At 39.0% G+C, this 23,302-nt stretch overlaps 1 protein-coding gene across 2 annotated transcripts; it reads right to left on the bottom strand.

Moving 5' to 3' along the window:
• Window positions 1–690: 690 nt before the first annotated feature.
• Window positions 691–22,398, bottom strand: SH2D1A (SH2 domain containing 1A). Of its 2 annotated transcripts, XM_053201634.1 has the most exons (5): window positions 22,063–22,398; window positions 20,649–20,723; window positions 8,590–8,653; window positions 3,750–3,894; window positions 691–2,486 (listed from the first exon to the last, which is right to left on the bottom strand). In XM_053201634.1, the coding sequence occupies exons 1-5, from the start codon at window positions 22,197–22,199 to the stop codon at window positions 2,446–2,448; spliced, it is 462 nt and encodes a 153-aa protein (XP_053057609.1). In that variant the 5' UTR covers window positions 22,200–22,398; the 3' UTR covers window positions 691–2,445. The 2 variants fall into 2 exon arrangements, with proteins under 2 accessions (XP_053057609.1, XP_026910078.1); XM_027054277.2 differs by lacking the exon at window positions 20,649–20,723 and having other exon boundaries at window positions 22,063–22,391.
• Window positions 22,399–23,302: the final 904 nt, after the last annotated feature.

Below are 23,302 nucleotides of genomic sequence, written 5' to 3'. Positions count from 1 at the left end.
CGTGAGCTGATGTCTAAACCTTAACAGATTTTAAAACTATTTTCTCACATTTTTAATTCTCTATCCATTCTACCGCAAATAACATCTTAAACCCAACCCTTCATTTACACTAGAAGTCTTAATCAGAAGCATCTTCTATAGACTTATTCTACCTATGTACTACCACAAAGCTTACTTGCTTGTAATTGCCAAACTGACTATTACCTAAGCTTGTCTCCCTTACTGACCTTATCTCTTAAGAACAAACTTCAGAGGAAATGAATGACTATTTGATAAACTGTCATGTTCTTGTGGGCTTGCTGACACAGTTTTTTTTTCTGAAGAAAGGTGTACACTTGGAAATATATGTGCATTTTTCTATCTTGACTCAGCATCTTACAGGTATATGTTAGCATGGCAATATTTTAGATATGGCAAGGATATGACCTTTCTGTAAAGGCACAAGCTATTATGTACTGGGAAATAGCAAGAAAGCTTATGCTGGGAGAGAAAAGGTGGGAAAAAAAATTATGAATAAAAGGCCAGCACAAGAAGATAGTGGACTGGAAAATTTGATAGTAGGAAACTCAGAAAAGCACTTACCTTTTTCAGGGAATCTGTCCAATAAGATAAGTAAGATGGCCCTCATCAATGCTTTCATATATTAACAGCATCTATCTCTCAATATTTTTAAAAATATTTTAAGACAAATTAGGTAAATAAAGCTTTCAAATACTTTATTAAAATATGAAAGACCATTCATGATTCAAAAAGGCTTTTTCAAAAAAGACTCTGGTAAAGAAACATGCAAACATAATTCATATATTTAGGATTATTCCAGAATGAACAAGTTAGAGAGAGTAAAAATTAGTTATGCCTATTAAAATTTAAACCCAAGCCACAAATAAGGAAAAATTATCTAAACATACACATTTGGTTTTGAAAGTCAGCTTTCCGAATTCCTTTACAAGTTAAAGTGATCCTTTTATTTCTAGAAATGGTAAATTGCCCACAATACATGATCACGGCCAACCTCCACCTTTGCACTCCCACTGCATCCATGCTAAATGCTCAGAAGCCAGATCTTGCCAATGCACGGAGAGTAGCTCTGTCTCTCGGCAGTTCATCAAGCTCACCCCCACTCATGTAAAAGCCAGAATTCCGATTTATTAGTTTACAATAGAATTTAGCATTTTCCTACAGGCCATGGACCACATGGACCAGAGTATTTATGTTGACTCATTTGGCCTCTAACAACAGATCTACCTGCACATTGGGAACCTTACTTACCATGTGCTTATGACTTTTCATTGTCTTTTTTTTTTTTGTCTTTTCGTGTTACTTTTTAAAATCGTTATTGTTTTCTTGTCCAACTAGACAGTGCACTGCCTAAGCACAGGGACTGGGGGTTTTTACTTCTCTACCTCAGTGCCTATTCTGTTTGTTGAGTGAATGAATTCCAGGAGCCCTGAAACAGCTTGATATATAATCAAATCACAAAAGTCATGAAAATATAAATGTGGCCAGAAAAATATAAATATCTGTCACTGTGTAAAATCTTGGCTCTCAGGTTGCCATCACTTGAAACTGTTGAGAAATAACATAACCATAAGGTTTCCAATGCTTTGGTGGGGCTAATAGGGAGACCACTTGTAAATCAGCTACTCATGAGTCCAGATGCCGAAGCTTCCTCTCAAAATTAGGTTTTACACGGAGTAGCAACAACTGGGGCAGAGGTAGATGGTAAAAAAAAAAAAAAAGTCTATTTCATTGGATTTGTAATGTAATTTCAATTATAACAAACGTTTAGGGCATATTTTAAATTATGGGATTTTTAAACTCCAGATTGGTCTGTGGATTCTACTATCCAATATCAGAACACTTAGGCAAGAAGGTTGCTTTCAGAATTAAACAGAAATTCTTCACTCTTTATCTAGTACTTGTTTTAACACACAGTGCACAACTTCAGAAATTCCCCTTAAGGGTCTTCACCACCATAACTAGTAGAGAGCATTATACCTAATTAGAACCACACACGACAAAGACAAGGGACACGAACCAGCTTCCTGACATCTAATCAAGCAAGACATCTTAGAATCAGTAGCTGTCAAATAATATTTCACAAAAATGGTGCTTTTGAGAAAAACTGAGGGTTATTTTTATTTGTATTTGGCAAGAATTGACATTAATCTTTTATAAGGTATCACTGTGTTTTGAATCATTTCCCGTTCGTAAATACAACTGAAAATAACCTGTGGAATTCTTTTTTTCCCAGTCCTCATTTCAAAGCTCCTCATTATCGGCAAAGTCCATTTCAGCTTTTACATCATGCTAGATACTTCCATTACAGGACGATGATGGTTTTAGAAATACATTTGTAACTCACTGAACTGTATTATCTACAATATATAAGACTTAGCATATATTTAAATTATAGAAAATAAAGTAAAGGTATTTTATTTTCCTTCATGGTGCTTTCAGGAAGACATCAGGATCTTCTCTTCTCCCTAAAGAAAAATAATAACAAAAATCAAGAAAAGATAAACTTACAAGCTATAAACTTGAACAGGTTAACTTGAACTTATAATCAATCATAACATTTCCAAAGGCATAAAGCTCACAAAGACAACACAGTGATATAGCTCAAGCAACCAGTACTTAAAACTGAGTTGTAGGAGCGCTTGGGTGGCTCAGTCGGTTAAGCGTCCAGCCCTTGATTTTGGCTCAGGTCATGATCTCACAGTTCATGGGATCAACGGCCGCATTGAGCTCCACGCTGACAGTGCAGAGCCTGCCTGGGATTCTCTCTCCCTCTCTCTCCGCCCCTCCCTCACTCTCTTTCTCTCAAAATAAACATTAAAAAAAAGAAAAGAAAAAAACTGACTTATAAAGAATGGAATACTGAGCAGAAAGGAATAGTTTGTAACTGTAGTTTGTAATTTGTAAATTGTAGTTCTATTTACATTTCTATTACAAAGGCTAACTACTCATTAATTTAATTCAGCACTTAAATCTAATTGTCAGTTTATGGCTAAGCCTTGGTCCCTGTCAAAAAAGGACATAACAACTCATTTTTTTGTCACAAATATGCCTTGTTTCAATCAAGGCATATCCTCTTACTCCAAACAAGTGATTAACCCCTTTCAACAGATGAGTAAACAATCACATATCTGCTAAGTGCAGACATTGTCTGGCATTCTGTCGGTAGCTTAATACATACACTAAAAGAGCTTTGCTCAGGAGATGTAACAATTTGTGCCTATGGCATCATAAAGTGTACTAATTCAATTTCCTTTTGCTATGATAAAATTTCATTAATTCAAGCACCACAAATTCAGAACTTAGGATGGCGTGGGCCAAGCTAACATTAGCTTTTCCATCCCTGAAGGGAAAATACAGTTCCCTGAGCAAAGGTAAAGGACGGCCCGGGTGTTTTCCAAACTGTCCCATCTTTCACATTTGTTTGTGTCCGAATCGGTGAAGGGAAACGGTACTTCCGTTTTGACAAAAGGGACTACGGAGAATAAGACAGGAAAGGACGAGTTTGCATGTGGGCTCATAAAATTTGTTATACTTTCCCAGAGTTTTATTAGGAGCGTACAGTATAGCATATTGAAACCATAGCACGTGAGTAGCCCCCTCTCACTTGATTGGCTGGCAATACCCACTGCATGTTTCTTACAGAACTTCCCATAACTCTGTGTTTGTGAATAGGTTAACTTCTAACCCCGAGCCTCCAAACCCTGTCGAAAACTAACAGTAAACCTTACCTGCAGTACCTTGTGCGTTTCTAACTGAGCACTTCTTCTCAACTGGATACTGCAGAGGTATTACAATACCTTGATCTGGCTTCTGAAATGCTGAAATGAGATTTTTTATTTTCCGGAAAAATCTTTTATGGACCCCGGGGGCCGTCTGGAAAATAAAAGGCCGAGCAAATTATTCACGTACCTCCTAATGATACCAGTAGGCCTACGAAATGCGTGAGGGATGCTTAGAAAGGCAACATTCGTGTGACCTGTTCAAATATTTGAAAACATCAGGAAAAAGGAAACAACAACATTTCTAGAAGAGCTTACTTTGGTTGGCTGAACTTCCCTGCAAGAGGAGCTAATGAGCTGTCATTTCAGTTCTCCCAGGGGTGGTATTAGTTTGTACAAGCTCTTGCTCATCGCCCTGCCCTTCCTGCCTGCTACCCATCATACATCCCGAGCCTCTAAGGCTATACAGGCCATTACCCACAATGAATGCACCAACAGAGAGGATGCAGTTAAATACAGAGAAAACACAGATTGTACAGGTCATTAATAAAAAGCCTGAGAAACCAAACAACCACCACCACCACCAACCCATCCTCCCTGTCATCATTCCACAATATAAAATGCTATACAGGAAATTAAAAATTGACTGTAAGGATACACACAACGCACAGCTAGTTAGTCCTTCTCTCTCTCTCCCCTCACCATATGTCCTGCTTCATCCTTCACAGGAAATATTTTCCTCCTCGGGAAACTTCCCTATCCTCCCCAAAACTGCTCTCCGTCAACACTTCATCGTGACAAGGTTTTCTCTCTGACACAAAAATGAAAGACTATCTAAGGTCACCTTTATTTATTTGTTTGTTTGCTTTTGAAGGGATCATTATTTGCAAGAGACTATTAAAATGTATTCCTTTCCCGACATCAACTCGCTTGCAAAGGCACAGCTGAAATCAACAACAATTTCCTGCAAAAGCTGATGAGCCCAGCTTCAGGCATCAGCTCAAAACTGTCATTTTACATAAAATAAAACAGTATTGCTATAAGCGGTTGAACAATGACTAGGTTTTTTTTAGAAAGCTGTTTTCCAGCGATTCCATCTGCAAGGCTCTTGAGGTGGGAGCTGTTTGTTTGTTAGCATTTAATGAGAAAAAACTGAAGGCTGGCCTGAAATCTTCAGCCCAACTACACTAAAAGCTGAAGACAGCACACCGTCTATAGTAACTCCCTCATTTCCTCCACTGGGGTAAGGGATCTTTCTTTGAAAGCATCGAAAAAGTTCTTTTCAGCTTTAAATTAGTGTCACTCACAGGCTCGCACAGCTCGGAGCCTCAGTAGATGTAGAACACTCTCGCACTCGGCTCCACCCCTTGGGTCAAAACACCTTCCCAGAACTCGACTTGAGACCTCATCCAAATCACCACAGCCATTCTTCCAGGGCTCCAAACAGTTTGTGGGCTCCTAGACAGAATCTCTAAATTGCACAGGCAGGTCACAGGCACAAAATACCTCCTTATATCCCCGTTAGAGCACTTTTTCATTTCAAAGCACTTTCCTGTGATTTGCCTCCACTATTTCCTCACCCATTGGCAGTGACTGGCTGATTTGGTTATTCCCATCTGACAGATAAGAAAATGCGAATACAAAGGGATAATTCAGCTTGCCCAAGGTCACACACATAACCAGAAGTAGAATTGACTCCAGATCCCAGAACCTAGTCTTTTGTCTTTCAAGCCAACACCCACAATAAATTCACCAACAGAGACGATGAGACCAGACAGTTTCTAGAGAAGTTTGAGTCACCAGCCAGAAGAGAAACTATACACTCCCTCAGTGTGGAAATATTTCAAACCACACATCATTTTAGCTGTTCTTGTGGCTTGTAAAACCATTTATCAACAGAAGCATCTTTTTTATGGGGACTTATATGTAGTTAACACTTGATTACCCACACTAACAGAAAGGAATAATAGCACTGGATGTGTAATTTGAATTTGGGATGCAATGTTTTGCTGGCAAATGACTGCCCTAATTTATAGCGTTTTGCTTAGGTTAATAAGGAAAATTATTTAGCATCTACTGATGATCAAATATCCAGAAAAGCCCAAAGCACTGAAGTCCACGGGGGGAGGTTGGTACATTTTTTTTACAGTGTACTGATGACAACGCACATATCAATAAATGACAATTGATTGTGTGTAGAATTCTCTAAATTAACCATTTAGCAAAATTTTAGCTTGAGTCAACAAGAGATAAGTTAACACACTAGGCAATGATAAAACCTAAAAGTCTTTCTAAAAGTAGGAATTTACACAATGTGTGTCTTTCATAATTCGGTGGATCCGGGTTCAAATTTCATTCCACTCTTTGAAACAAATCCCAGACTTACTTAGATTTCTAGCACAATCTTTGCGCAGAGGATGGAGTGTTACTGCCATGATTTTTCCTGCAGTGTGGTAAACCAAAGCATTGCACCAAAAAGCAGTATAAACATCTGTCATTTAACCAATTTTGAAAACACGTTCGCCGTAAGAATTGTACCACTGACAACTCCCATTCTGCCACTGAACTTGGCTATTGTTCAAATTTGCACCTTTCCCATACTGTCGTCTCTTTACTTATCCATGGAAACATGCTTTGGATCACAGCTGGTCTTCAATATGCTCTAGAGAAATTTCTTCCAGTCAGGTGATATGAGCTCTGAGAGTACACACTAGTTTAATATTCCCTTAGCAAAAACATAACTACGAAAGCAAATTTAGTAGATGTGAAGAAAATGCAATATGCATTTCAAAAATAAATCTAAAGCATTTTTTAAAACTGTTTTCCCCTTTGGAGAAAACATGCCAATCTTCTGCTCTCCTGGTGCAGATAATTACAATATTATTATATAAACGGGGTCAAACCAGACAACAGGATGAAAGGACATTTATGTCCAATAAGCCCTTTCTCCCTTAACATGATCATAAACATGTAACAATCTGCATATGATGTTATACTCGAAATAGAAGAAAACAAATTTAAAGACAAGATTAGCTAAACCCTAATAATTTAAGATCCTTTCCATAGAGTATTCTTCAGCAGCTGAAGGCTACTTCTCTAGGGAGAAGGGCTTTTTCTACTCAGATTGTATACATATATATATATGTACATAGCAACACAATTATGCTTCATAATAAATGAAATTTAATTTCTTATTCAATCATCTCTGCAGCGATACAGAGAATTTTTAAATATAAACAGGTATAGTTTTGATTAGAAATGGTACTGCTTTTCCTCTAATTAGTATTATAGTATTAATTATCTGTGATAATAATAAATTAAGTATTAATTGTAATTATTATTAATAATAAATTCTTTACTATATAGAGCATCAATGTGTTTGAAAACTTGCCCTCAATTTTCATCTCAGTAGTTCAACACATTTGTAGCCTGCAACTTGGGCTTTCTAGTTTACTGATGAATTTGTAAAGTTGCAGCTATTTAAGTCTAGACTTTAGAATTTCTTAAACACGCAGATTGAATTATTAACAGGAGATATTCCCATTAATGTTTTCAAATCACCCATAATGAAGTGCTTTCATTATAAGGACAGACTGTTTCTAAGGAGTCCGAAATCAGAGAAAGCATTTGAGGTCAAAAGGTTCAGTTGCTGAGACCTCTACATCGGTGAGATGTGATATACTACCCTGGTACATGGAAATAGATTCATTCTGCAAGCATTACTTGTAATGGCATAGTGACTTTCAAATGTTTTCAAAGCCATCAGAGCCCATTTTTCTCATGAAATCGTATTCGAGCCCCAGTTGATAAGCAAAACAAAAGTGACCTGCTCAGATCAAAGATGAATCAGTGACCCAAAAGCATACTATGTCTTCCTCTCTCTCTGGCCCCCACCCCCTGGCAACTCCAAGGCACCCAGATAGAAGAACCTTAGAATTTTGTGGAGCATACCTTGAAAACCATTGCAATGTTCCCTCTAATTTCATTCTGCCTATCCATGTCCTTCCCACATGGCTCAGCTGGGAGTTTGGCCTCCATATATACAGCACTCTTGATTACTAATACTTGAAAAATCCTCCCTTCTTTGAATCCCTATGCTAAATAACATAGCAATAAACATATACAATTATGTTGTTCAGCAATTTGGGTGAGGTCACGTTTTTTTAGGGCTTACTGTGCAGGTCCTTAGGCTAAGAGCTTTCTTTATATGCATTATCTCATTTAATCTTCAAAATGAGCCCTATGAGTAAGGAACTATTTTTAGGCTCATTTCACAGATGGAGAGATCTGTTCAAAGAAAAGTTAAGTAACTTGCCCAAGGTCATAGACCTGTCAGGGAGGAGGGGGGGGGCCAGACCTGGAACCCAGATATAGCTGACAGCAAACTCTGAGCTCTCACATCGCTATTTAATTCATGTTGTATCTATCTCCCTAAGCATATTATAGGCTCTTAGAAAACAGGAGTTCACTTTGTTTAATCCACTATAGAACCAACACACATATTGGTATCATTTGGTAAATAATTGCTTATTTAATCATTTTACATACTTTGTATATGCTTTCCAAAATTTTGCATAGGCACTAAAAGTTTGACACAATCCTTCAACTTTTTATATCTTTCCCCCAAAGTGAGACCATTCTATACAATGGTGGCTGAACAGAACTGGAACAAAAATTCTCTAAAGCCTTCTTAATGATCCATGAACAGTTTTGGGTTGGAGCTTTAGTGATTTGAATTTCATGAATATTTGGGAAATGTAGGATTTGACAACTCTTTTATAAAACGAGCCTAAATTTCAAACACCTCCCTGATATCCCCAGAAGCAAAAAATAAATAAAAGAGCTATACCTCAGCACTCCAAGAACCTGTTTCTGTCTGGGACACTCGGTATGTATAAATGTAACCTTGATACCTGCGAAAGAATAAACCTCCATTACTGAAAAATTCCAAAAGAACAACAGATGCTCTAAATTTGAGCTTAACGATTACATATGAATGTTACAAATATTGGGACACACATATATGGTACCATTGCATTCGTAGGAAGAAAAGCTTGGGGGCTCTGATTTGCTTGCATATTATATCTGGCTAATCACAGTTTCCAGAGAGCCTTCTTTATCTTTTCCTTTTTTTAAAATGTATGAGCTCAGAGGGCACCTGGGTGGCTCAGTTAAGCGTCTGACTCTTGATTTCAGCTCAGGTCATGATCTCACGATTGTGAGCTCGAGCTCCACATCGGGCTCTGTGCTGAGCATGGAACCTGCTTCAGATTATCTCTCCTCTCTCTGCCCATCCCCAGCTCACATACTCCCTCTCTCTCAAATAAAAATAAAATAAAATAAAATAATCTTCTTTATTAATTTTTTTAACGTTTATTTTTGAGACAGAGAGAGACAGAGCATGAATGGGGGAGGGGCAGAGAGAGAGGGAGACACAGAATTGGAAGCAGGCTCCAGGCTTCGAGCCATCAGCCCAGAGCCCGACGCGGGGCTCGAATTCACGGACCACGAGATCGTGACCTGAGTCAAAGTCGGACGCTCAACTGACTGAGCCACCCAGGTGCCTCATAATAATCTTCTTTATTAATAACATAACATAACATAACATAACATAACATAAAATAAAATAGGGGTGCCCGGGTGGCTCAGTTGGTTAAGCCTGTAACTTCAGCTCAGGTCATGATCTCACAGTTCGTGAGTTCGAGACCCATGTCAGGCTCTGTGCTGACAGCTCAGAGCCTGGAGCCTGCTTCAGATTCTGTGTCTCCCTCTCTCTCTGCCCCTTCCATGCTCACGCTCTGTCTCTCCCTCTCTCAAAAATAAATAACATTAAAAAAATTTTATGTAAGCAATAAAAAAATAAAATAAAATGTGGGAGTTCATACTCTTAAGGATTTGTCTAGTTGAGAGACATTTTGGACAAGAAGAAGCTAGAGACCTGTTGTAATTGGTAAAAATCATGAATTATTAAATAGATTTAACAAGGTGTCATCAAATTATTTTTAAGTACATATGGAGCCTTAAGGTGAAAAATATTTCACTGGGATAAGGTACTGCAAGGTCCACTTAATAGTAATAATAATTATTATTATAAATATAATTAATATAATACTATATTTCCACAATATTACTATTATGGCTACTTTACAATATAACATAGTAAGAATTGTAATTTCAATTCAAAAAATGTCCTCTAAAGTACTTGAAAGCAGCTTGTCCTTTAGATGGGGTAAACATTCTCCCCCATCACTGAGTGTGTAAGCATACTGTATATCTGTATAATTGATGCCAAGAGTTTTATTTTATTTTATTTTTATTTTAGAGAGAGAACGCAAGCAGGGAAGAGCGGCAGAGAGAGAAAGAGAATCTCAAGGAGAGATTCAGCGTGGGGCCAGATGCGAGGCTTAATCCCACCACCCCGGATCATGACCTGAGCTGAAATCAAGAGTCAGACACCCAACTGACTGAGCCACCCAGGTGCCCCTCTTCTTCTCATAAGGCTACCAATGCTATTGGAATATACCCCCACCTGTATGGCCTCATTTAACCTTAACTATATTCCAAAGGCTTATCTCCAAATGCAGCCACATTGGGGGGTTAGGGTTTTAACATATGAATTTGACAAGGATACAATTCAGTCCATAGAACATGAATTATCTCTTTTGGACACCACAAAAATCCTATGACCTTTATACTGTGAAATTAATTTTATAGATGAGGCAACCAAGACTTTGAGAAGCTAAGTAACTAAAACCACACTAGAGATCAAGCAACAAAGATGGGATTTGAATCAGGCCTGTTTGACTCTAGAGCCCAGCTCTTGGTCCCCATACTATAATGGATGTAGATTATTGATTATATTTTAGTATTTATGATAATGCTGTTTAATTTGCCTAACAAACCTTTACTTCATAGAAAAGTAGGGTAAACTTTGTTCCGAATTATTTCAAAGTTTGAATATTAATATGGATCCAATTCTCTGAGTCAACAGAATTTTATCTGTTTTCTGATTGTTACTCTTAGGTACAAGTTTGGGTCAATATAAATCATTGGTTCGAATACGTGCTACACTCTGGTAAGAAAAAAAAAAAGTATTTGGGGCACCTGGGTGGCTCAGTTGGTTGAGCATCTGACTCTTGATTTTGGCTCAGGTCACAATCCCAGGGTTATAGGATCGAGTCCCACATTACTCCCCATGCTGGGTGTGGAGCCTGCTTAAGATTCTCTCTCTCCCTCTCCTGTGGCACCTCTCCCCAGCTCACACTCTACATACATACATACATACATATATTTAAACTTTAAAGAACAGATGATTCTAAAGCATTCCAAACAGAAGGTCATCCTTGAATAACTGACCTCACTTACCATCAATTCCCTTTAGAACTAAAAGTCCTTAAATATGCGGATTAAATTACTATATCTTTAATCAATATTCATCAGTACTGATTACCTAAAGAACAAAAAAAAAAATACTTCTAAAAGACTATAATCAGTTTCATCCGATTTGTGAAACCAAAAAAATCAATTTAATTGCTGGTGTGGTTACAGGAAATGTTTCATTTTCATTATGAAGGTTTGCCAGCATCTTTAGATCACATATAAAATAGCTTGATGTATGCATATATATAAAACATGCTAAGTAAATATAAAATATTACATTGTTAAAGTCTTTTGTTTTTTTGAGCAATAAAATCCACCTCGAAACCCTCCAATTTCAGTAAGTACTCTACAGGGAACAAGGTGAGGGCTTTGATTTCCATTTTTCACCATGGGAACTCAAAACATAGGGCTTTAAGTGATTTTCTTAAAGTCACAGAGCAAAATGGAGATAGAAGCAGAGAAACAACATAGGTCCTTAGTTCCATTTTTCCTATGGGAAATGATTAAGGGCAGTAATTCGGTATCATTAAAGGTGATATGGAAATGCATTATTTAAAATCTCAGCACTAATGCAAGCAAAATTGTAAGTAACCAGTTTTCACTTTCTAAAACAGTGAGCCTCTAAAAAATACAAAGAATCTATCTCCCTACTATCATTCATCTTCATTTAGACAAAATAAATGAGTCTGTTTTGAAAATTGTTTCCTAACGAATCTGATCTTATCTCACTTTCAGTTAAGCAGCAAGAACCTGAGTACCACTTCAAAAGCCCTTCCCTCCTTCAGTCTCTGAACAACCTAATGTCAGTGGCACCTAAGACTTCTTGTGATTAACCCACCTAATATTAACAATTTCCTACTCCCCCGCCGCTCAGATTTCTGAATGAGCAGAATCGGTTCGCCTCTCAGATAAGCCAGTAGTTCATCTCTTCCACTTTCATGTCACTGAGGGAACTGACCCAGATCCCCTGTGTCAACTCTTGTTACCCTAAGGTCGTGGATGGAAGAGCTCTAAAACAGTGCCATCCAAATTACATTCCCAGGGTAATAACATCAGCATCACCTGGGAACTTGTTAGAGATGCAGGACCTCAGGCCCTGCCCCAGAACTGCCGAATCAGAATCTGTACTTTAACAAGATCTCCAGGTGATTTGTAAGAACGTTCCAGTTACAGGCGGATTAAAATGCAAAGAGAATGCCCACACCTATGGGATTATTGACGGCAATTTCTGCAAAGTCAAGCTGGCTTCTTTCCACTCGCCCAGGGCACTTCTGTGCCACCGCCTCCATAGTCAGTCTCCGCTTTAAGAGCGCAGAGAATTCAGAGGACACTTACCGTGATGAGCACTGAGTAAGGTACAGAAATGTTGAATCATTATATCGTACACCTGAAACTAACATAACACTGCATGTCAATTATACCTTCAATAGGAAAAATTTTTAATTCCAAAATAAATTGTTTAAAAGAAAAAAAAATAAATATAAGCTGAAGGTTTTTCAATGGTTTCAAAAGGCTCCACAGAGCAGTGTTTCTGAACCGCTGACTTCTTTTCCAACAAAATTTCATGGTTTTGTTTTCTGTAGCTTGAATTATGGAATGATCATTAAAACATAAAATTAAACCAAAATACTGAATATGTTTTTTTCAAACTATGCATACTCTCTCCCTGTCCACTGAAAAACTGCTGTTCTAGGAAATAAAGTTATAATAAGAGCTATAAAACCGTGCATATTTTCGACCCACTGAACGACCTTGCTTATCTTCACACACTCCAAGGAATCAAGGGACAAAGCAGTTTCATAAAGATTTTCGTAGTAGTTCTATTTTAATGGTGAAAAAAATAGAATTAACCTAAGTACCCCAAAATAAGGAATGTTATTCAAAATAAGAAAATGGTAACAGAAAGAACCATTCAAAATTATACCAAAATTCAAAGGGATTAGAGCCCTCTTATATTTTTCAAAGAATGTTAAGCACATGGATTATGTTAATATAAAATTATGGTATGTGAACGACGTGGACCCCACTCCGATTACAACTATTCAGACCCATTCCTGTATGTATACAAACTAGAAGTAAATTTAAACTCATATAAATGCATCCTTGCATATTAATTTTTCCTATAAAGTTATATGTGACTAATAACATTTTTAAAAATTTTTTAATGTCTATTTATTCTTGAGAGAGAGAATGACAGAACACGAGCAGGAGGGGGCAGAGAGGGAAACACAGAATCTGAAGCAGGCTCTGGGCTCTGAGCTATCAACACAGAGCCTGACATTGGGGCTCGAACTCACAGACCACGAGATCATGACCTGAGCCAAAGTCAGTCGCTTAACCGACTGAGCCGCCCAGGCACCCATGACTAATAACATTGTTTAAAGAAAAATTAGCAAAATTATGATTTCGTGCTTTAGAAATCTAGTCTAAGCAAGTTACAAATCAGAAAAATATAATTTATTTTTTCAAACTGTTGCATCCCTTTTTTTCAAAATTTTTAAATGTTTTTATTTATTTTTGAAGGAGAGAGAGAGAGACAGAGCATGAGCGAGGGAGGAGCAGAGAGAGAGGGAGACACAGAATCTGAAGCAGGCTCCAGACTCTGAGCTGTCAGCACAGAGCCCGACGCGGGGCTCGAACTCACGAACCGTGAGATCATGACCTGAGCTGAAGTTGGACGGGGCTCGAACTCACGAACCGTGAGATCATGACCTGAGCCGAAGTTGGACGCCCAACCAACTGAGCCACCCAGGTGCCCCTGTTATATCCCTTTTAGGATTATCTTTCTTCTGACTCTTTCCATTAATACAGACAAACTAAGAATGTGGTGTAATTTTAACTTCCTTGCTCCACCAAATCTTTGTCGGACTTGTTGATTAGCCTGGAATTCAAAATCTATCATGAAGAAAAAAAGCTAGAAAATGAATAATTGGTAGACAACAGCAGAGGTTTTTTTGTTGCTGTTAGTGTCATTAATTTTCTTAACTAATACTTTGCATTTTAATGACTACAAAGCATGTGTTGATTCAGTCCCAGCCAAAATTAAAATTTGCCTTTATTTTGTCAAAAGTTGTCCCAACCCTTAAAAAAGTGCCCTGGTTAGAGATGAATGAGGGTGCCTGGTTGGTTCAGTGGGTAGAGTATCCGACTCTTGAACTCAGGGTCATGAGTTCAAGCCCTATGTTGGGGGCAGAGATCACTTAATTAAAGAAATGAATGAGAAGAAAGCAACCTGATTTATTACTTATTTTCTCAAAGGGTCAGCGTTGGGGACAGATCTTGGTTTAGAACTAACAAAACCACATCAATTCCTTCTTTATACCACTTCAAGGCCTACAGAGAAGAAAAAGTTTAGCTACATCTGACTCCTTCATGCTTACAAAATAATGCTTAATGCTATGTGCAAAATTCAAGGCACAATTATAATGTGACTGATTTTTTTAACAAATATTTCAGAACTTTTATACCCAGAAAAATGATATCCTATAGAAAGCCATCATTATTGAGACTATACTCTGATTCAAGAAATTTCCGAATTTCCTATGGTTCAATCTTCATTTTTTTCAGAGTGAACTTGAATTTTCAGAACCATCAAGTCATTCAGCTTCAACTCTGGTGGGAAAAATATGTAAAACCAGTTTCGATTAGTCATGACAATAAATATCACGTCTTCTTCCCCTTAACTGCCACATAACATACATATTTATGTATTCCTACAATGTTCTAACTTTGTATTGCAATTATTTGTAGACCTTTTATTTATAGTAACAAACACCTACTACATGTTAGCTTTATAAATATTAACTTGGGTAATAATCCTCTGCGGATTATTAACCCTATTAGGTAAGTACTATTATTATTACCATTTCCCTTTTCACAGATAAGGAACCTGAGATACAGAAAGTTTAAGTAACTTGCCCAAGGTAAAACAGCTAGTTTTACAAAGTTGGGATGCATACCCAGAGTCTGGCTGAAAGATCTATGCTGCCCCTCTCATATCAGAGGGAATGAATTAATAATACATTGGTGTTAAGATGATGCCAAAAGCACAAGTCTCAAAAAGGGAGGGAACCTTCTTGGCCTCAGGGCTGGAGGCAAACATTGAGGGGGAGAAGGAAAGAAGGGGCTGGAGGGACGAGGCCAGTTGAGGAGAGCCCAAAAAAGGTTGACCCAGACTTCTCCTTCACTTAGGCAAATGACATCCTCAGATTAATCTTGCAACTTCAATTTCGCATTGTCAACCAGAATCAGCACTTGATTTGCTGGCCTATGAAATGTCCATTGATGTAGGGGATGTAACTTTAATCCTAGGCTGCCTTTCAGGCTTGCTCTGCCATTAATAGATTTACTCAGAACATCCAAAATAACTCTGGTGACCTAAATTATCATGAAGATAAATGCGGCACCAACACATATATCCAACTGTATTCAAAAACTCACTGTAAATTAAGTAATCATTTCTCATTCTTTTGAGTTCTTTGCTACAATGTTCCCCTCTATTGCAACTGGTAAACTGGAATTTGATTTCGTCACTGCTCCTTCCCCCGTTTCTCCAGTTCAGTGGTTTGATAGGCACTTTATTCCCAGTCATCCCTTTAATCTCAAAGGACAAAAAGATAATTATCCTTTTATCCAAAGCCATACATGTCAAGTGACTTCATTATGTGCCCTTGTAAAGAATATAATAGCATTTCTGCTTCCAAATCTTCCATCAGATAGGTAGCAAGCAAAGTCAGGGATGTACAGAAGAATGCTACTTATGGAAATAAACCATTTCTGCAAACTAATTATTTTAAATATCTTAAACTGGTTTTTCTCTTATCACCATCAAACTATCCTGCTGGGCATTTAGGACTTTCCCCATGGCTGTCTGCATTGAGGGTAAGAAGAGAAGGACTGTGAGAGTTCATGTGTACATACCTCAATGAAAAGAAAATATACATGGAAAACCAAAAAAAATAAACTAAACTACACTAAAAGAGGGGCACCTGGGTGATTCAGTCGGTTAAGCATCCAACACTTGATCTCGGCTCAGGTCATAATCTCACGGTTCAGGGTTTGAGCCCCACATCAGGCTCTGCAATGGCACAGAGCCTGCTTGGGATTCTGTCTCTCCTTCCCTCGGCTCCTCCCCTGCTCGTTCTTTCTCTCTCTCTCAAAATAAAAAAATAAACTTTAAAAAACTACCCTAAAATAAAATAAAACCTATTTACATTAATAAGAGCACTTTTAGTATATCGGATGAACATAAGAAAAATATGCCAAGTCAGTAACTTTCTTAAGCAACAGAAGAATATGGTGGAAAAAGAAAATCCCATTTATGATAGAAACAAAAAAAAAAACTGACGCACACATTCATACCCACAATGATTAGAAATACATTTTTAAAAATGTGCAAGACCTATAAAAAGAAAACTACAAAACCTTATTGATAGATACAAATTTTTTAAATTAAGAAGTGGAGAGATGTATCAGGTTTTTTGATGGGAAGACTACATTCTTTAAAGATGACAATTCCTCCTTAATTTATTAAATGAGTTTAATGTAATCCCAATGGGATTTTTAAAATTAAAAAAAAATTATTCTAGATTGCATCTCAAAGAACCAACAAGTAAGAACAGCAAATAATTGGGGCACTTGGCTGGCTCAGTCGATGGAGCTCGTGACTCTTGATCTCGGGGTTGTGAGTTTGAGCCCCACATTGGGTGTGGAAATTACTTAAAAATAAAATCTTTGGAAAAAAATAAGACCAAATAATTGTTTAAATGTATTAAACTTTATCATACTATAGTGTTAGCAATACAAGAATAATAGATCAGTTAAGCCAAATAGCTGGGAAACAATAACTGCTATATGTTAGAGTTTAATATATGGTAAAGTAGGCTAGGAAGCTGATGGGGAATGGAAGTTCTATTTACAATTATATTGTGACAATTGTTAGCTATTTTGAAACAAACTCAAATTAGATCCTTTCCCCACACCAAAATGAAGTTCCACATGGAATCAAAGAGTAAACTAACCAAACCATAAATTGAACACAAAACTGAAGTGAAGTTTTAGGACATCTCTGGAGGAGAAAGAACTTTCTAGGCTGGGAAGCAAAGGAAGACATTAAACACAAAGAAAATGAGCGACAGATTTAACTACTAAATGTTAACTTGTTTGATATGGCTAACACTAAACTGAGGAAAGATACTTGCAACACATCAACAATTTGTATATAAAAATTAATAACGTGTTAAGAAAAATAGTAAGATCCAAATGGTTAAATGGCAAGGTACACAAAGAGCCAATTTATGAACAAGGAAATACAACAGCTTACCAACCATAGAAAAGACACTCACTAAACAAAGAAATATGAAATAAAGAGTAAGACACCAAGTTTCAAGGAAAATTTTTGTTAACAAGAATACCCATTTCTAGGGAGGGGATGGCGAAATGGACACTCTCATGCATTACTGGTGAGCATATATATAAACTTGCATAACCATTTAGGAAAAAGTATTTGGTGATCATGCATATATCAAGAATCCTAAGCTGCTAATGTTTCCTGACCTAGAAATTACGTATCTTGAAATTCATTATAAGGAAGTAATCATAAATACAAGGAAATCTTTATGGACTGAAACATGAATCATGAGGACATAACAGCAAAAAAAAAAATGGAATGATTCAAATGATTAATAATAGATGACTGGTTAAGGAAAATATAGTACATTTACTGGCTGACCTATCATGCAGCCATTAAAAATAATGTCTTAAAATCATTTGTAAGAACATTACATATGAATGGGGTTTTTTCATGTTAAATGGAAAATGCAGTAGAATACAATATTGTAAGAGCACATGTGTGTTTACAGAGCAATTTATTAAAATAAGAAAGAAGATTCACTTAATTTTCAACAATTGTCTGTAGCTTATAAAACTATAGATGATTTCCCTCATTTCCATTCTCTACATTTTTCAAATTTTCTATAATATGAAAAAGTATTAGGATCTATTTTTAATAGACTCATTATACAAAAAACTAGATTTATGTATTGAAAATAACCAAAAGGAAAACTCACTTTAAAGGAAGGTGAGCAATTCTATCAATGGAAAACACCTTCAGTACTTTATAAGATTCAATTTTCCAAAACTGAACCTAGGAAAAGGCTCAGAACCAGGGAAAGGAGCAAATGTTGTTTGAAAGTGTAAAGTACAGTTTGAGAGGCCCATGTAATGCGTTATTTCTACAATAAAAATACAAAACCTAAAACTCAGCCAAACCTTCTTGGATAATGGGAAAAAACAGAACACAAAATGAAAAACTATTCTGAGTGAACTCTACAATCAATTCATGATTGTTAGCTAGATCTTGTTGTTCATGAGTATATGACACCATTTACATTGTTATTTCTACTGCATATCATAAGCATACAGGTTTTGGTTTGAAATGAGTACATGGTTTATTTCAAGATAAAATTTGATTATTGTTACTACAGCATAGTACTAAAATGGGGGCATGAAATTTTTATGTTTATCAAAAGGGACCCTTGGCTCAGAAAGATTGAGAAACTTTCATAAAAGACAATGTACCCTTGTGTCTTCCCTCTGTAGCTCGGTCTGGCAATCACGCTCTAAGACTTTGAGGCCCCAGTGTGTCCATCAAAAGACATGCTAGGGGACTCCCAATTTGCCTACTTTATTCTGCTACTTCATAGGGAGGTTTGCATGGAGAACTAAGAGTCGTAAAAACTGAATTTATGCAAGATTCACTTTGGGTAAAAACTTAAATGGTTAAGAATTTCCCACCCTGCCTAAATTAATTCCTTCCGCGGCCTTGGCCTACATGGGCAAAAGGCTAAAGTTGTCCTCTCTTTTGCAAATTTTACCAACAGCTCTTATGCAGAAGGTAGGCACACATTACGATTCCTATTTAACAGCTATGGAGACCAAAACCCACAGAAGTTGAGTGACTTCCCCAGAGTCCACACCCTGGCCTCCTGATTATCAGTCCAAAGCTCTTTGCAGTAAAGAAGACTATTTGCCATGGCAATTCATTTGTTATTTAAAAAATATCTACCGTGTGTCTATGTGCCTCATAATGTGCCTCATAATGGCTACTATGTGCTAGGTTGTGTTCCTGGTGTGGGAGACAACGTCCCTGCCTTCACTCAGTTTCCATTTTTGCTAAAGAACACAGCAATACAGAAGTAAACAAGCAAATGGCGGATAGTTTAAAGCTCCTTGGAGAAAAATAAAGTGCTAGGGTATGACAGGCACAGAGAGGGTGGTCAAGGAAGTGGTCTCTGAGGCAAGAGGCAAAAGTAACAAGCTGTAGGGGCACCTGCGTGGTTCAGTCGATTGAGCGTTTGGCTTTTGATTTCGGGGAAGGTCATGATCCCAGGGTCGTGGGATCAAGCCCTGCATGGGGCTCCGTGCTGAGCGTGGAGCCGGCATAAGATTTGCTCTCTCCCTCTGCCCCTATTCCCACTCTCTCTCTCTAAAATTAAAAAAAAAGTAACACACTGTGGAGCTCCTCAGAGCCAAGTTAAGGTTTTTTTTAACCTCTAGGTTAAGGGGTTCATTACCTCCCTTGTCAGCTTCTCTAAAGAAGCCCCTTTCATTTGCCCACTCATTCCTCCACATTCTTTTGATAAGAAAAGAGCCTAAGAAGACTAGTTGGCTTTCGCTGACCTACCTATCCCAGTTTCCACTGGGCAAAAACAATAATGTAAGCATACCATAAAGATTTGAGCCCAAGACTAGTATCAAAAAGACAATAAATACCAAATGTTGGCAAGGATGTGGAGAGAAGGGAACGCTCCTGCACTGTTGGTATGAGTGTAAACCGGTGCAGCTCCTATGGGAAACAGTATGGAGGTTCCTCAAAAACAGAATAGAAATACCATGATCCAGTAATTCCACTACTGGGTATTTACCCAAAGAAAACAAAAATACTCATTCAAAAAATATATATATATGCCCCCCTATGTTTATTACATTATTTACAATAATGGCTGTTTACAATCGCCAAGATAGGGAAGCAACCCAAGTGTCCATCAACAGAATAAAATACAGAATAAAATCTTGCCATTTATGACAACATGGACGGACCTAGAGGGTATTACGGTAATGAAATAAGTCAGGCAGAGAAAGACAAATACCGTATGATTTCATTTATATGCGGAATCCAAAAGACAAGACAAACCTAATCTTAAACACAAAGGACAAGCTGGTGGCTGCCAGAGGGGAGAGAGATGGGGGGGATGAGCAAAATAGGTGAAGGGGATGAAGAGGTACAAATTTCCAGTTATAAAATAAATAAGTCACGGAGATGAAAAAGCACAGCACAGGGAGTACAGCCAACAATATCATAATAACTTTGTACGGTGACGGATGGGGACTACACGAATCGCGGTGAGCATTTTGTAATATGCACGGAATTGTCAAACCACTATGCTGTACACCCGAAACTAATAGAACATCGTATGTCAACTGCATCTCAAAAGGAGAAAAAAAAATATCCGAGCCCAAGAGATTCACCTGCTTCCACGTATTTCTCTTGAAGCCCATAGAATCAATGTATTTGGCATGGCCCGAGAGTTACCACATGCATGGCTTGACCACGTGAAAAAAGAAAAAACGATAAACAGCAAAAATCGTCTAATAATCGCCTCAGTAGGATCTCTCTTCACTGACCCAGAAAGTACTTCACAATCTTGCAGTGTCTCATTAGGTATCAAAATTACTACCAAGCCCGTTCCTTCATTTTGTTTCCCACTAGAACCCACTACGCAGCATAGGTGTTTTCATGGGTGTTTTTATTCTGCTGACAAAAAAAGTGATGGAGCTAGGTCCTTCCTTAGAAATGCCCCACGAGCACTGAAAGAACTTGACTGAAAGCAAATACAAAAATAATAACACTAGCTTATACTTCCCGAGCATTTATGACGTGTCAGGCCCAGTGCTAAATTCTTCACCGGCATTATCGCATTTGATCCTCCCTATGCTAGGAGTTAGGTAGTATTATTATACCCATTTTATGGACAAGAAAAGTGAGGCACTGAGAGGTTAACTTGCCACCGTCACAGGCCTACCATCAGACTAGCGCAGGATTGCTAGATCCTGACCCTGACCCTGGAGCCCTGGAGCCAAGACGAAGGTGCATTTGATTCAAAATGGGTGTTAGACTAAGGCATGCCTAGGTAAAGGGCAGAGCTGAATCATAACAAGGGTGTGTTCCCTCCATGCCCTTTACCACTCCTGTAAGTCCTAGCTTTTTCTCAAGAAGGGTCCTACTTCTGGAACCCCATGCCCCACACACAGCTCCTCTAGAGGAAGCTAAGTAAGCAGATGCAGGGAGGGAGCTTTCCTTACAAACACACCCCTCTCAGCACCGCGACCCAACGGGCATTGCACTCTCAAAGTAAGATTTCGTTTCTTAGTCTTCTTCCTCTCCCTGTCCTCTTCCTTTGGGAGGACGCCTCCAATTCCATTTATGGAGGTCTGGAGAGAGCCCTTTCCTTTTCCCAGGAGCTGGTGGCCCCCATTCTGGCCAGTCCACTATCCCAGGGCTCCACCTTGCAGGCCTCAACTAGAGGTCAAAACAGGAAGTCAGGAGCCTGGATCATTCTCGAAGCAAAGGAAATTCTAGGCTGTGTTTCCCCACCCCAAAGGGCATTCTCAGCAGCTGCCACAAAAGACCAGGGGGTGGCCCTTCTGGAGAGTGAGGGCCCAGGGAGCGAAATCCTCAGTGAGGGGCCTAAGCCAAAGTGTGGTCCGCCACCGACCTAGGCTGGACCTGAGGAAGGCCTCGGGGCCATCATGTGGTCAGTGGAGGAGGCCTGGACGTCGCCTGCCACCGCCTCCCGCCCACGCCACCCGTGCGCCCCCAAGCAGGTGCCCTCTTCGGGCCCGGCCCCCCCCCCCCCCCCCCGGGCCACCGCGACCTACTCACAGCACACACAAGCAGTACACGCCCGGGACGCTCTCGCTGTCCCTCAGCAGATAGCTGCCGTCCAGACCCGTGGCCAGCAGGAGCTTCTCCCCTGTCTCCCGGCTGATTTTGCCATGGTACACGGCCACCGCGTCCATGGCCTGGGGGACTCTCGGGCCGCTGAGGCGACGGACGGTGCAAGGCAGTTGTCACGACCTCTGCTGCAAGCCGGGCGCAAGTCAGCCACCTGACTCCCAGTTCAGCCAGATGTGCAGAAAAAGAGAGAGGAGCTCCCCAACAACAGGATGTTGTCTATCTGCCTTAAAACCTCCTTCTCACACTTCAATGAAAACCAGCTCAGCAATTTAGAAGCTTGGTTATTGCCACAATGTTCGATCCCCCTCCCCGCCCCCACCCCCACCCCCAACACAGGGTTCAGAAGGACAGGGGAGGCCCGCTGGAAGACGGTCCTTGCAAGATTTGGGGGTGGACTACCAAGGCGGACCCTCGCACACAGGCAGGAATGCTTGCTAATGCTTCCGTTCTTGCATTTTTCCCAGGGGCCACCAGGGATGACTTAGCTTAACTAGTCCTCAAAGAGATTGATGATAGAGGCAACTTGTACATGGCCTTCATGCCAGGCGGAGACATGCTGACAGAGAATGAAAGAACCAAAAGCTCTCAGACCAAAGCACAGAAACTACCAGTACTATCGGTGTGCAGTCACTACCGAGCACAGCCAGGAGGCTGTTCCACAGTCACAAGTAGTAGGTGAAAAGCCAACGTGGGGCAAGTCTCCTTTTCGAGTCTTCCTACTCCTCTCGAGTGATCCTGATCCTGAGCAAATACTGATTTTTCCTACTTTCTTGTCTGAGATCCCAGAGTGCTGATGGAGAAACAAAAATCAGCCTATGTCTGAAGGTGTTCCAGATTTTTTGATCTGATGAGACTTCGATGTGAGAATGAATCATTTCATTTGGTGCTTTGTCTTTATGTGGACTCATATATGCCCTTTGACATACAGGGCCCACCTTTTCAGCATTCAGGGCATAGAGCTTGTTTTAAATCATATTGCAAGTGTTTATTATTGTATCCTCTGTTGTCAACAGAGTATGTTTTTTTCCTCAGTTGATGCTAAACTATCATTCATTTCTTAAAACCTTTCAACCTTTCAGAGAATTTCCTTCTCCGAAATAAGGCATCGCTTCTATTTTAAAACGTGCTGTTAAGTAATATTTCCCCCAAACTTCCTCCTTTTTCA

Source organism: Acinonyx jubatus, chromosome X, assembly GCF_027475565.1.
Source record: "Acinonyx jubatus isolate Ajub_Pintada_27869175 chromosome X, VMU_Ajub_asm_v1.0, whole genome shotgun sequence".
NCBI lineage: Eukaryota > Metazoa > Chordata > Mammalia > Carnivora > Felidae > Acinonyx > Acinonyx jubatus.
The sequence above is the reverse complement of the archived record's forward strand: the minus strand, read 5'-3'. Positions and strand labels throughout refer to the sequence as shown.

Bases quoted from the DNA above. Each gene is read 5' to 3' on its own strand.
- SH2D1A (XM_053201634.1), bottom strand. From the start codon at position 22,199: ATGGACGCGGTGGCCGTGTACCATGGCAAAATCAGCCGGGAGACAGGG. The intron at 20,724-22,062 runs GTGAGTAGGTCG...CACGTGGTCAAG, and splicing joins GTGTACTGCTTGTGTGTGCT to CCATGCATGTGGTAACTCTC. The intron at 2,487-3,749 runs GTAAGGTTTACT...ATTTTTCTTTAG, and splicing joins AAACGCACAAGGTACTGCAG to GGAGAAGAGAAGATCCTGAT.